Source organism: Drosophila guanche, unplaced genomic scaffold (genome assembly GCF_900245975.1).
Source record: "Drosophila guanche unplaced genomic scaffold, DGUA_6, whole genome shotgun sequence".
In the NCBI taxonomy this organism is placed as follows: Eukaryota; Metazoa; Arthropoda; class Insecta; order Diptera; family Drosophilidae; genus Drosophila; species Drosophila guanche.
Genome location: NW_022995743.1, coordinates 14,837,150 through 14,849,225, shown reverse-complemented (window position 1 = coordinate 14,849,225; position 12,076 = coordinate 14,837,150). Strand labels below are relative to the sequence as shown.

At 43.3% G+C, this 12,076-nt stretch overlaps 1 protein-coding gene across 6 annotated transcripts in view; it reads right to left on the bottom strand.

Moving 5' to 3' along the window:
- The window catches only part of LOC117587766 (syndecan), a 99,821-nt gene that overhangs the window by 17,182 nt on the left and 70,563 nt on the right, over nucleotides 1–12,076 (bottom strand). For all 6 annotated transcript variants that reach the window (XM_034278731.1, XM_034278737.1, XM_034278723.1 and 3 more), the window contains exon 3: nucleotides 3,493–3,624. In XM_034278731.1, coding sequence (XP_034134622.1) covers nucleotides 3,493–3,624 — 132 coding nt within the window. The remainder of the gene's footprint in view (nucleotides 1–3,492; nucleotides 3,625–12,076) is intronic.

Genomic DNA, 12,076 nt, shown 5'->3' with positions numbered 1-12,076 from the left:
CGCATACCAATGCAGCGGCTTACTCTCGCTTCGATGTCTTTTTGTGTGTGTGTGGCATGCGAAGTGGCATTGCCTCTCTTAGCCATTCACAAAAACACGTGCGCCATGTGCACGTTATTAATCAACAAGGACCTACAACCAAGCTCGTTGCTGCAACATCACCAGCCTCACCACCTCCCTCTCTACAAAGAGCAGATGCCCGACTCCACTCCATGGTGCTGAGCTGTTGGCTGCGTGTGTTGCGTGCGTTGCATGCGGCTTATTACAATCAAACGAACCGCCCACAACGACAAAGCCCATGAAGCATAGAGTGTGTGTAGAGGAACATCAGGGAACAGGCAGAACAGGAAAAGTCAGCATCAGATGCAGATGTTTGCGTACGCATAACAAAAGCTCATTATCCCCCAAAAATAGAATTAAAGGAGACAGGAGGCAGGCTTTAACACCACTACCACGATTCACAGCTTGCTCCCAAAAATAGAGGCTTCCACTGCGTGGCTTTAACCACTCTCAATCCCAATCACGCCGAATCATAGAGAGAGAGATTAATCATATGCAAAGTTGATTAACCCAGAGACCCCCACTGGAGTGGCACATTATTCGCACAACTTTGAGTGAATAATCATGAAAGAATTAATCATAATTGAGCGAATGAAACAAAGCTGAAATACTCCTTGAATATATCCATTAATAATACAATAATGAACACCCGAATTAAGGCTATGCAAAGGAGAGATGTGTACAGAGATCCATCAAGACTTTGTGGCCTAATCACTTTAAAGACTCGGTCGTGATTCGTTGAGTAGTTGCCCCAAAAGATCAACGGAGCGCATAATAAATTGCATTTTGTTGGGTTACCCAAAATCCTGCAGGGTAATGCAATCCTTCTTTTGTTTGTTTGCTTTTTTCGGGAAAGCATAAAAGAACATTCAGCACATGAGAGACACGTCTCCACGTTTGTCAGTTGCATAAAAACATGAAAATGCCAACACATTCGTTCGGGCATGAGGTGGAGGCAAAGGGAGCAATGGGAGCCAGAAGGACGGAGGACGAAGGACATTCACAGCACATGCCAAGACCAGGCCTTGGCCAGTACCACCGCAGCGGAAATGGTGCAAAAAGCGGAACAGAGCGGAACGGAAAGGGTTTGGGCAGTGGGAAAGGGGAAATTAGAAAATGCCACATTGCAAAAGACAGACAGAGACACATACAGAGAGAGGGAGAGAAAAAGATGACAGACGACAGTCTGCAGTGCAAAAAAAAGAAATACAACAAAATCTCGCTTGGAGCGATTTTATTTATTATTCCCCTCTTTTTTTTACCACCCTGAAAATCCCAGCTAAACCGTCCACCGGAATGTCAATTTAGACCCACAGCCCCTCTGGTTTTTGCTCCCTCTGTTCCTTCTCCTTCACTCCTCCTCTGCTATGCCCACGGACATGCAAAATTAATACGAAAAGCCAATAGAACGTTGTCCGCTTGTTGATCTTGTCACAGTTACTCGATAAAGTATGCGACCCCGTGATTGAATTCCGCGAAAAAGTTTCGCTTTTCGCATCCAATTTTCTATTTAAATATGTCCTCGTTGACTTTCTCCCACCCTACTTCTGTCCTTTTTTGCTCTCCCCCATGAGAGAACATGGGGGCAAAAAATGTTTAATTAAATCCACGCAGCAATAGAGAAGAAATCGAAAACCAAGAAACGTCAAGTAAAACAAAGGGCACAATCGAAGTGGAAGCCATGCCGAGACTTTGGTTACCTTGGAAAAATCTATTCGTCACTAATCAGCTATGGAGCCGATTAGATTTTAGAGCAACTTTGACTTAAATTCATATAAAACTCAAAGCTATTCGCAGTTTATCATAAATGGAAGTACAACATCCCACCGCCACAGTATAAGCTTTCCTTATGCTGGTGGTTGCGAGACCCAATCGAATACTCCATAGGGTCGTAAAGAACAATCTCTCTTCAAACACCCTCACATACCCTTTTTGCTAGGGTATAGAACCAAACAAAAAAAAAGAAAAAGAACTCAAAGAATTTAATTAAACTTTTTCTATGTTTATTTCTGCGTTTTTGTTATATTTTTTTGGGTTGGCAGCAGCAGCAGCAGCAGCAGCCGCAACGCATTTTAATTAGTTTTTCCCCCCCTATGAAGTTCAGAAGAGCGGAAGGTGGGAGTGGCAGCATGCTAGAGAAGAGAAGGAGTCGTAGTATGACCAAAGAGAGGAGGGGCACAGTGGGAGGTGTATGTGGCATGTGTGCTAAAAGCAAATCAAAAGTATTTGCCTAACAATTGACGCGTCCTTTGTCGCTGTGTGTGTGTATGTCTGGCAGTGACTGTTTCGCTGCACGCGTGAGTGTGTAAGCGCAGCGCTGTCAAAAAACTTTCCAACAAATTTCGCTCACATGCCACACACACACCTCACACACACACTTACACCTTCCCTTTCGAGCCCACGCATGGATTCATGCGCAGCATACATGTGAGCAAAAAAGGTGTTGAACATTAACATTTCATGCGCATAAACAAATGAGTTTTTCAACACACAGTTTTGATTATATAACAAGCTTGTGGCACACATATTTTGCATAGCACATGCCGCTTTCCTCCTACCACCTGGCAGATGCGAGTACGCGTTCTCCGAACTTTTTTATATTCCCCTGTGAACCACAAAAACTGGACAAGCGGAATGTGTAAGCTCTGCAAGTACAGTGCGTTTCGCACTCGTGAAATATGTGGGCGTGTGGATGGAACCTGTAATCGTAGAAGAGCAGAGATCCATTCTACGAGAGAATACCTTTAGATGAAAGATTGTCTTAATTGCATTGCAGTTGCACGTCTTGGAACTTCGAGCTCTACTTTGGACACACGTCCTGTGAGAATCTGGTGGCAATAACTTGTGCGCAGCCACAATAATAACTGCAAGGAGGAGTGGAGCTTCTGTATGGTGATAAGTGTCTGGTCCTGAAGAACCCTAGCTGACACTGGCTGAACATCTTCCTCTCTAGAAAACGCTGCCTCCGGGCTGTAGTACACATCAATGGACATCCGTAGAATAGACCTCAGCGTACCCTTTGGGCACTAGCTATACAATATTCTACTTTCTGCTTAAGCTTTTGACTCATACTGCAACAGCAGCACTTTTTTATGGGAAAGTAAAATACATCTTCAAAAGTTAAACCCCAAAAAAGAAAAGGAACAAAAAACTATAAGAAAAATGTCAGACAATGTAAAAATAAACCAAAAATGAACTTAAAAGTGCACATAAAAGTTATGTTTAAGTCTGAGAGCGAGAGAGAGGTAGAAAACGGAATTTAAGAGTAGCTGAGTGGACCCTTACGATATGCAAAGTGGCAAGATATTTCCCGTTGGCCATGGAACTACGGAATTAACATGGAAAACTTTCGGGTAGAATGCAAATTTAATTAACTAATTTATATGTATGCGTATATATGCGGTGTGTATATGTGGTGGACTTAAAACTTACCCCTCCACGTCCACCAGAGCCCTCAATGCTATCATCGTCGATATAAATGGCATCTCTGGGAGCCGAAGCCGCCTGGGATGCTGCTCCTCCTGATAGAGCGGATGGCTCTGCCGGCGTTGCTTTCACAGATTTCTGCAAATATAGAAAATGTCCAAATAAATTGAGTGGGTTTTCAAACAATAATATTTTGAAGAGGAGCAAAAGAGGAGGAGGAGCACTCGCCCTGCGCGAGGAAAGAGCACAACTTTTTTAATTTACGTTAACTTTTCCGCTCCTTTTGAGGAGGCAAATGCAAATATTTGTATTTCATTAATTAGAGGGGAAAGTCCGAAAAGTTGGCGGACCCTTGCAACACTCGAGTGCTCTGAGTATGAGGTGGAGTCAGAGGAATGCCACTTTTGGAAGCAGGAACAGAAGGCAGGTTGCATGGTGGCGCAGGCTGCCTGCCAACGGATGCAAACCATCACCGAGTGACCGCAAGAGTTCCGTGACTGAGTCCGAGTCCGTGAACATGGTAATGGCAATGGTAATGGTCCTGGTCCGTGGTCACTGATGTGGTCATGGCTCATGGTCCACAATGGAACGGCCAACGCATAAAACAATTAATGAAGAACAATTCTTATACCAGCAGGAGGAGCTGTTGTAGTCGGAACAGGCGCAACAGCCGTCAGTGTTAAATGCATTTTTAATGATGCACTGGATAATCAATAGGGAATGCAAATTGTGTGCCAACTCCCTCTACTTCTGCCACACCCCTCCTCTGTTTTCCCTTTACGACCTGTCCAAGAGGCAAAAAGTCGCCGAGTTTCTCTGTGCTTTTTTTTTCGGCCCCGTCCGGACATTGCATAATTAATGGTACCCTCACCATTCACACTCCACGTCCACTGGACTAGGAGTTGTCCGCATTTTATGGGCAAACATAAAAAACAGAAACGACAGCGGTATGGGAGGGTTTTACAGGGGGCTGGTGGTGGTGTTCATCCTGCTGCGCCTCATTAAGCCAGTGGGACTTCCCTTCCTTTTGTTGGGTTACTTTCGGTTAAGTGGGAATTGATGAAGACTTTACGATGAGTGCCAGCCACTCACACGAATGGGGAAAGGCAATGTCCATGATCAGATCACCCGTCGGTATCCACAAAATTCCTATCTCTATTTTTAATACATGAGCCTAGTAAATTACTACAGCTACAGATTTCCTGCCTGTCTTCTTGTCCTTTTCCACTCAGAGAAATACATTTTAATGAGATTTGCTTTGCCTATCCAAACATTCTCGCTTACAACAATAAATTCCACTCTTATTCCCATTTTTAGAGACTTTTATCATTAGCACATCTCTTCCACTTCATAAACTGTATTATACCAACGTTTCTCGCTCCTCTGATGATTCCCTTTTGAAGTCCAATCCTTCTCCTTTTATAAGCCAAACGCGAGGCCAAAGTTGGGGCCAAACAATATTGTTTTAATGCACTTTTCCCCCCTCCCCACTCGATACAAACTGCTAACCGGATTAGGTAATCGCCTTTTGCAAGCATCTCCTATTTTTTTTTTTGCAGATTAACAGCCGTCCCGTGAATGCGTCCCAAAGTTGGCGTCAAGTCAAAGTTGTCAAAAGGAGCTTTGGCTGCTCTCCTCTGACTCTGATGCCTCGTCATGCCTTCCTTCGCTCTGTCTCTGGCTCCTGCCATCGACTCTTCTTGCTGAAGATCCTGCTGATTTTGCTGCTCTGCTGACATTAAGTTTTTGGCGGCCTGTCAAGTCCGCCGTGATGACGTCTTTCATTTTGGGTCTGCGGTTGTGCCTCCTCACAAACACTAAACAATTTGCCAGTCTGCCAATCTGCCTTTCTCGGCTTTTCTCGGCCCAGAAGTGTGAATAACCGCTGGAGATCAACTCAAAAGTTACCGTGCCACAAGGAGCAAGTTTTCCATTCATCTTGTGGCCTCTTCATTGTACGACCCGCACACAGGCTTGCTGCTCGGGAGGGAGGCTTTCCTTTGACAGGACTCTACACATCTAATATTGATATGTTTTCCTGCTTTTTCCCCAGCTCATATTGCTGCTTTTTGTTTTTATAATTGAAAAATTGCCTCTCTTTTGGGGCGCAAAACCATTTTCGGGCGCACGCTGCACTCCGTCTCTCTGCTGTGTCTGTCTGCGGCAACGATTTTATGGCTGGGAAAACTGGCAAAATATTCATTGCGGGAAAATGTTTTTGCATTTCTAGTTTTCATTTTTGGCCATCTCCATCTCTCGTTGCGCTTCGCTTGTTTCATATTTTAAAATGGCAACAATTTGCCAAAACGTTAAATTGAATTGCAGTTGGGGTACCCTGGCAGTAGTTTATCTTTCCCCATTTCCCTTTCAGCGGTGACAAATTGTGTCCATTGTGGCATTCAAAATAGTTCTCTGCCACAATCATCCAAGCCCACACCCAACCCCTACCCAGAGTCGTATGCAGCCAAGCCCTGGCTATAAATCAATACAAATATTGACAGTTTTGGTGTGTGTTTTCGTGTGTGATCGCCTGAACGCGCATTTTTATCAGCATTCCATAGAGAGAACCATGGAGAATTTTGGGTTTTTAAACCGTTTCGACGTTGGGATACCCAACTATTGGGACAAATAGTCATACATCTTCCTTTGCACACCCCGCAGTTACTCTCTGCGATTGTAGGGTACACAAAAAAGAGAACAAAACATTAAAAATAAATTCGATTGGATTTTTATTTATCATTTGGTTTATTTGCCAACACACACATTTTTTTATAGCACACGAAAACAATCTACATGTAGAATATTCAGCATAAATATTTGCAAATTATTGAATAGGCGAACAGTTTGCTGTGCGCTGAACGGAAGCCAATCAGAAAAATATGCCTGCCACTAACACTGGTTTTATGGGCTCCAAAAAAAAACTACACTCGAGACACAATAGATCCTGGAATCCCTATGACAATAATTGCTTTATTTTAATATTCAACCAATTTTTTTGGTGTGTGCCTGGAGCTTAAAATTAAATTTACAGTTGAAAGAGCCGCAAAAAAGAGCTCGACAGCTCTGATTCGATTACGAAATGCTCATTTAACGTGTCAATTGCATTTCGCATTGCAAAATCCTCTCTCTCTCTCTCTCTCTCTCTGTAAAACTCTGACATGTGGCAGTTTTTGCAATGGCAGATGGCAGCCAGAGCTAAAGTGCGCAGTCAGAAGAGAAAGACATCCATCCTTTGATTTCCCGCCCAAAAAGCAGGCAATACACATGTCGATCAGAGTGCCAGAACAAGCATACGCCAAGTGGCATGAAAGGAATGACAGGGCAAAGGCTATAGAGATTGGAGCACCCGCACCAAAAGTCTCCAAAAAAGGCAGGTCAGAAACAACAACAAAAACACGAACGCACACACAGGCAGAGAGGGTGAGGTAGATCGGAAAACTTCTTCAGTTTGTCTGTGTGTGCCGTCATTATGTTGATGACAAGCAGCTTTTACTTCAAGATTGGATTCGAAAGACAAGAATGCCGAGAATAAAAGGACCCTTCTCTGCTTTCTTTATCTTTTCCAGCAAAGCCAAAGCCAAAGTGAATGATAAATAAACAAAAAAACGTTGAGGCTTTTCCGATTTGAACATTTTCATTTTCATTCCTCTTTGCCGAGCCTTTCTTCTCTCTGTCTGTCTCTCCGCTCTATGCGTGCTCTGTGTCCATTTAGGTGTCAAGAAGGTAAATATGAAAGCCTCCGAATAAAACCAAATCAAAACTTATTATGCCACACACAAATACACAAAGGGAGGCTGTGAGATTGTATTTTATTGTTCTGTTGTGTGCGAACGTGTGTGTGTGTGTGTGTGTGTGTGTGTGTGTGTGTGGTGTGGCACTGGGGATAACTTTTATGTTTATAGCTGTCGTAAAAGAGGGCAAAACTTGACTCGTTGTTGCAACAAAACCTAATTGAACAGCAAAATTATTGCCCCATTGCCCCCCCAGGGATTCCAAAGCAGCATCAGGCTGGGAAGCAGAGAGCCTAACGGCATTGATATGCACAGACTGGACTTGAGAATGCGTAGGGATACCTTCTTCTAAGAATGTAGCATTCATTCAGCATTCATTCAACATCTATTTCACATGCAAATTGAGGAATGTTCAACATTACAATTAGCAGAGCGCAGGAAGTAGGAGCAAGCAGAAGGCAGAGGAAGACGGAGGAGCTGTACACAAGGCGGAATGTCTCCCTTTTGAGGGAGCAACTCAACAAGCAACTCGTATCTTCTGGACGCACTCACATGTAAATAAGGCTAAAAGGTACAGGCGGACAGGCGGCAGGCAGCAACAATCTCTGCCAAGTGACTTGACACAAAGCCAAAGGCGGAAATTGCAAACGTTCACTCACACTCACAGAGAAAAAGAAACAGAGTGAGGGAGAGGCAAAAACACATACAGTCACCACACAATAAAGGGCGAATCCTGTGAATGATGCTGGCAAGGTGGAATGCAAAATCGTGCGGCACAAAAGTATGCCACAGACGGATAGACAGACAGACACAAACTGTGAGAATCGTTATAACACTGACCTACAGTGTCTGCTTCGCCTCCACCTTCGTCGTCAGAGCAGCAGCAGCAGCAGCAACGAAGGTTCGAGGCAGGACTCGCTCTGCCGTGAATCGATGAACCGTTGCTAAAAGAATAAATACGTATACGCACCGATGTTTTCCTGCGGGGCTGTCCTCGAATATTGGCAGCAACAAGGCTTGCTCCACGTTTTTAGGCGGTTTTTCTTGCCACAACAATAACAAATCGCACTGTGGGTGCGAGTCAGTGGCAATATGGAGACAAACAGAGCGAGAGAAAGAGACAGAGACAACAAACGGATAGAGTGCGGGCGCACTGCGCTCGACAGCCAAATAAAGAACCGAACACTTTACCAGAAATGTTCAAACTGACACCAGAACAACCAGTGCCACATGGAAGGCGGCAGAACTTAGAGGTCTGCTATCGTTGCGGCAGCATCAGCTGCCGAAGCAGCAGCAGCGGCAGTGACAGCGGCATCGGCAGCGTAAGAGAGTCAGGCTCATAAGTTTGATGCTTGTTGGCACAGTCCAGCTGCAGGGCTCTTTAGGGGCTTTGGGAGGCTGGCGACGACGCTCTCGTTGTGCTCTTTATGGGCGCATGTCCAAGAGAGCCGAGCCGATAAGCTTTTCGGATAGCTTTAAGCACAAAGCACAAGACCGGACTAGACTCCTGCGGGGATTTTATGGCACGTAAATGTTTATTGTAACTTTATAAAAGCTGAAAAGCTCGCACATTAATTCCACATTTTCATACCAAAAGTCTGAAGGCTGAAGAACTCTACGAGTGCTTAAGAAACAACCACATTATGGGCGAAAGCTTTTCTATATATTTTAGACTGAGAATTTCGGCATTGAAAAGCTTTAAGGAGTCTCGGAATTCCTAGAGTTACGGAATAGTTGTCAAAGCTTTTCAGAAACTCTCTTAGTGAGGAGAAGCTCTTTCAAGTTGTGAAGCTGTCACAATTCTTGATATTGTTTCTGGTCCCAAAGCCTCAAAGAAGCTCCACTGATGAGAGCTTTACACATCGTTTTACAGTCGAATCCTTTACAGAATATTCCGTACAATTCCGCCAGGGGTCCCATCCACAGATTTGGTAAAGCAATTACCGAGGGCATTCTACCAAAACTAAATTTAACGAGCGCAACTTGACAAGAAATAAGTGACGACCGAAAACAGAGAGCACAGGGCAGGGGGGAGAGGAAAAGGCTGCAGAGCAGGAGATTGGAACACGAATTTAAAAATGAAGAAAAATGAACATGGCTAAAACAGGAGCAGCATCCATCCGGTGGTGAGGCAGACACTGAAATAACAACAACGGCGCCAAAGTTGTCCCGGCACTCATTTCCGTTGATTCGGCGTAGTCTCACCCCCACCGTGGAGCCCATAATGAATTACAAGTGTCCATCTTCATAAAACGAGGAGCAGCAGCAGAACACGGCAGCGGAAGGTGATGTCAAAAAGGACAAGCAAGCGGTGCACAGCACAGGACGATCTTTCCCTCTGCCACTTGTCGTTTCTTATTAGTTTCGTTTAATTTCCCCATAAATTACACTTTTTTGGTACCTGCTTTTTCTTTCCTATCCCAAATACTTTTTAATGATTCTGTGAACGAATTTTGTTTCTTGCCAACGACTTTGTGTCTCCTTTGAATCTTGGTCAACTTTCCCCAGACTGTCAGTGGTTATATATCATTTATGAGTGGCGTCTGTTGGGGGCGTCGGAGCATGAACTTTCTGTGGGCAAGGGCTGCTCCTGAGAAAGATAGAGAGGCAATTAAATGTCCAACTTGCAGGAGAGAGACAAGAGAGCAAATTAGTTGAACCGCAAGGGACAAACTCCAAAGAAAACTGAGAAGGTATGTGCTGAGTCAGTCTGCCACCTGACCGAATGTCTGCGGCACAAAACTTTAAGATAATTCCAATTAAAATCTTCCAAGGTTTTGTCCTTTCATCTCATTTGAAGAAATGGCATTCAAGTGGCGAGAGGGGGTCCTCGAACCAGGACAAGACACCAGCAAACAACATCATTTAGAGCCTGACAAATTTCTTGCCTGTTTTTTGGGCTGCTGCCGAAAATTAGGAGTAATAAAAATAAATTACTCTGCCTAATTACAGAGGGAAAAAAAGAGAAGAAAAAAAGACACTTGATAAATGCAAAACTCTCACGCGTTTTATGCTTAAAAAATAAATTTTCTAGTGGAGATTCTGCGTCGGAACAACAAGGATATATGCGGCCCATAGTGCACTTGAAGGTTGGTCTGCTACCGAAGGGGAGGCTGTCTCGACGCCATAAATCAATTTTAATTGCTCTGCAAATGTGCAAAGTGGGAAAAATTTAAAAAAAAAATAAAATAAAACGAGTAGCGAGAAAATTGTGCGAAGAGGAGCAAACCGCAGACAGACAGACTGATGGACACTCTATCAATGATCACATCAAGTGTAGGAAAGCAGTTGCAATGGTTGGCAAAGTGGGAGTGGAGTGGGAGGTTTCAACCAGTTTATTTACAGCCGATGACGGGTCAATGAGACAGCAAATAATGCCCCAAAATTAATGAGCCCCTGAAATTCAATTGCCAAATTCCGACTACCACCACAACCATACACTCACACACACACACACACACAGTCCTTGCCATGTAGTTACCTCCTGCAGCCGCCACTTGCCACTACCCTTTTGTCTGTTTAAATTCAATCAACGCGAATATTTCATAAATTATGCCATTGACAATTGTTAGACAGAAATATAGAACGAGAGAGAGAGGGGGAGAGACAGAGACACTGCTGCTGTTGCTAAAACTCATTTGTAAATGATTGTGGGTTTGTGGTTCAGACAGCGACTCATAAATTGTTGAGCGGCAACCGTGAAAAATGAAGTACATACTGGAAAAAACTAGAAGAGGATTTACAGCTAAATGTTGCGGAAGAGAAATTGTTTTAAAAATTAAATTAATGTTTACAAACTTAGAAAAGCAAATAGAATTCGAATTTTTGTACAGAAGGACCTGAAATGAATTGAAAAACTATTTTCCAAATGAGGAAACAAATAAATAGAGCAATAGAGCAGAAGACCCATTGATGTATTTATGGCAGACAATCTTTAAATCGTTAAACTATCCCATAATATGAATATGTATCCGCGTAGCAGCAAAACAAACTATTAAATACAGCCAATTAGCTTATTGGCTATATCCTCTGCTCCATTTAGAAATAAAATACAAATCACTTATGGTTTTCCCCATAAACTGACATTCAATCTGTGGCAATAACCTTTTTGGCCTCATATTTAACACACAATGACGGGGTAGAGAATAACAATTAAAGTTTTGCATTGCAGTAAATTACAGGCTTCATCACAGGTCAAAGGTCACAACACACGATTGTTATTATACAATTATCACAGTATTTCAGCATTTGTTCGACTCATAATTGGAGTCGAGCAAACAGCAGCAGCAGCAGCAGCAAACAAAACACGCCAAAAGTAACAAACAGAAAATATGAAAATTGTCAACAATTTACACAACAAAAATCCAATTAAAACATAATAACTTATTTAATTAAACTTATGCGCTATGGCAAAACATAAAAAGGCCCACCACAAAAGAGCAAACTATCAATTTTTCGAATTCAAATGAATTTTTCGAGTAATTGATATTACAACTCACGAACATAGACAGACACTCACACAAAACCCTACATGGAAGCAGGCAGGCATCCTGGAACCACGGCTAGTACGACCGGCTCGGTTCCTGTACCCTTCGCCGGCGTCTCAAGCGGAGCTCGCAGTACGCTTGCGACTCTCGTAACCTCTCCTCAGCATTTGTCCTCTGCCTCATCCTCGGAAGCTCGCACGCTTCGTTACGAAACGCCGTCATGGCGCGCGCTGCCCGCGGGTGAGGGTGGTCGTTTATGCCGGGTCATTATGAGTATACCCACTAGTGTAAGAAGTATTATTATTATTATTATATTTAAATTATTATTAAAGCTAGATAATTAATTAGAAGGAATAAACAAATGAATACAAA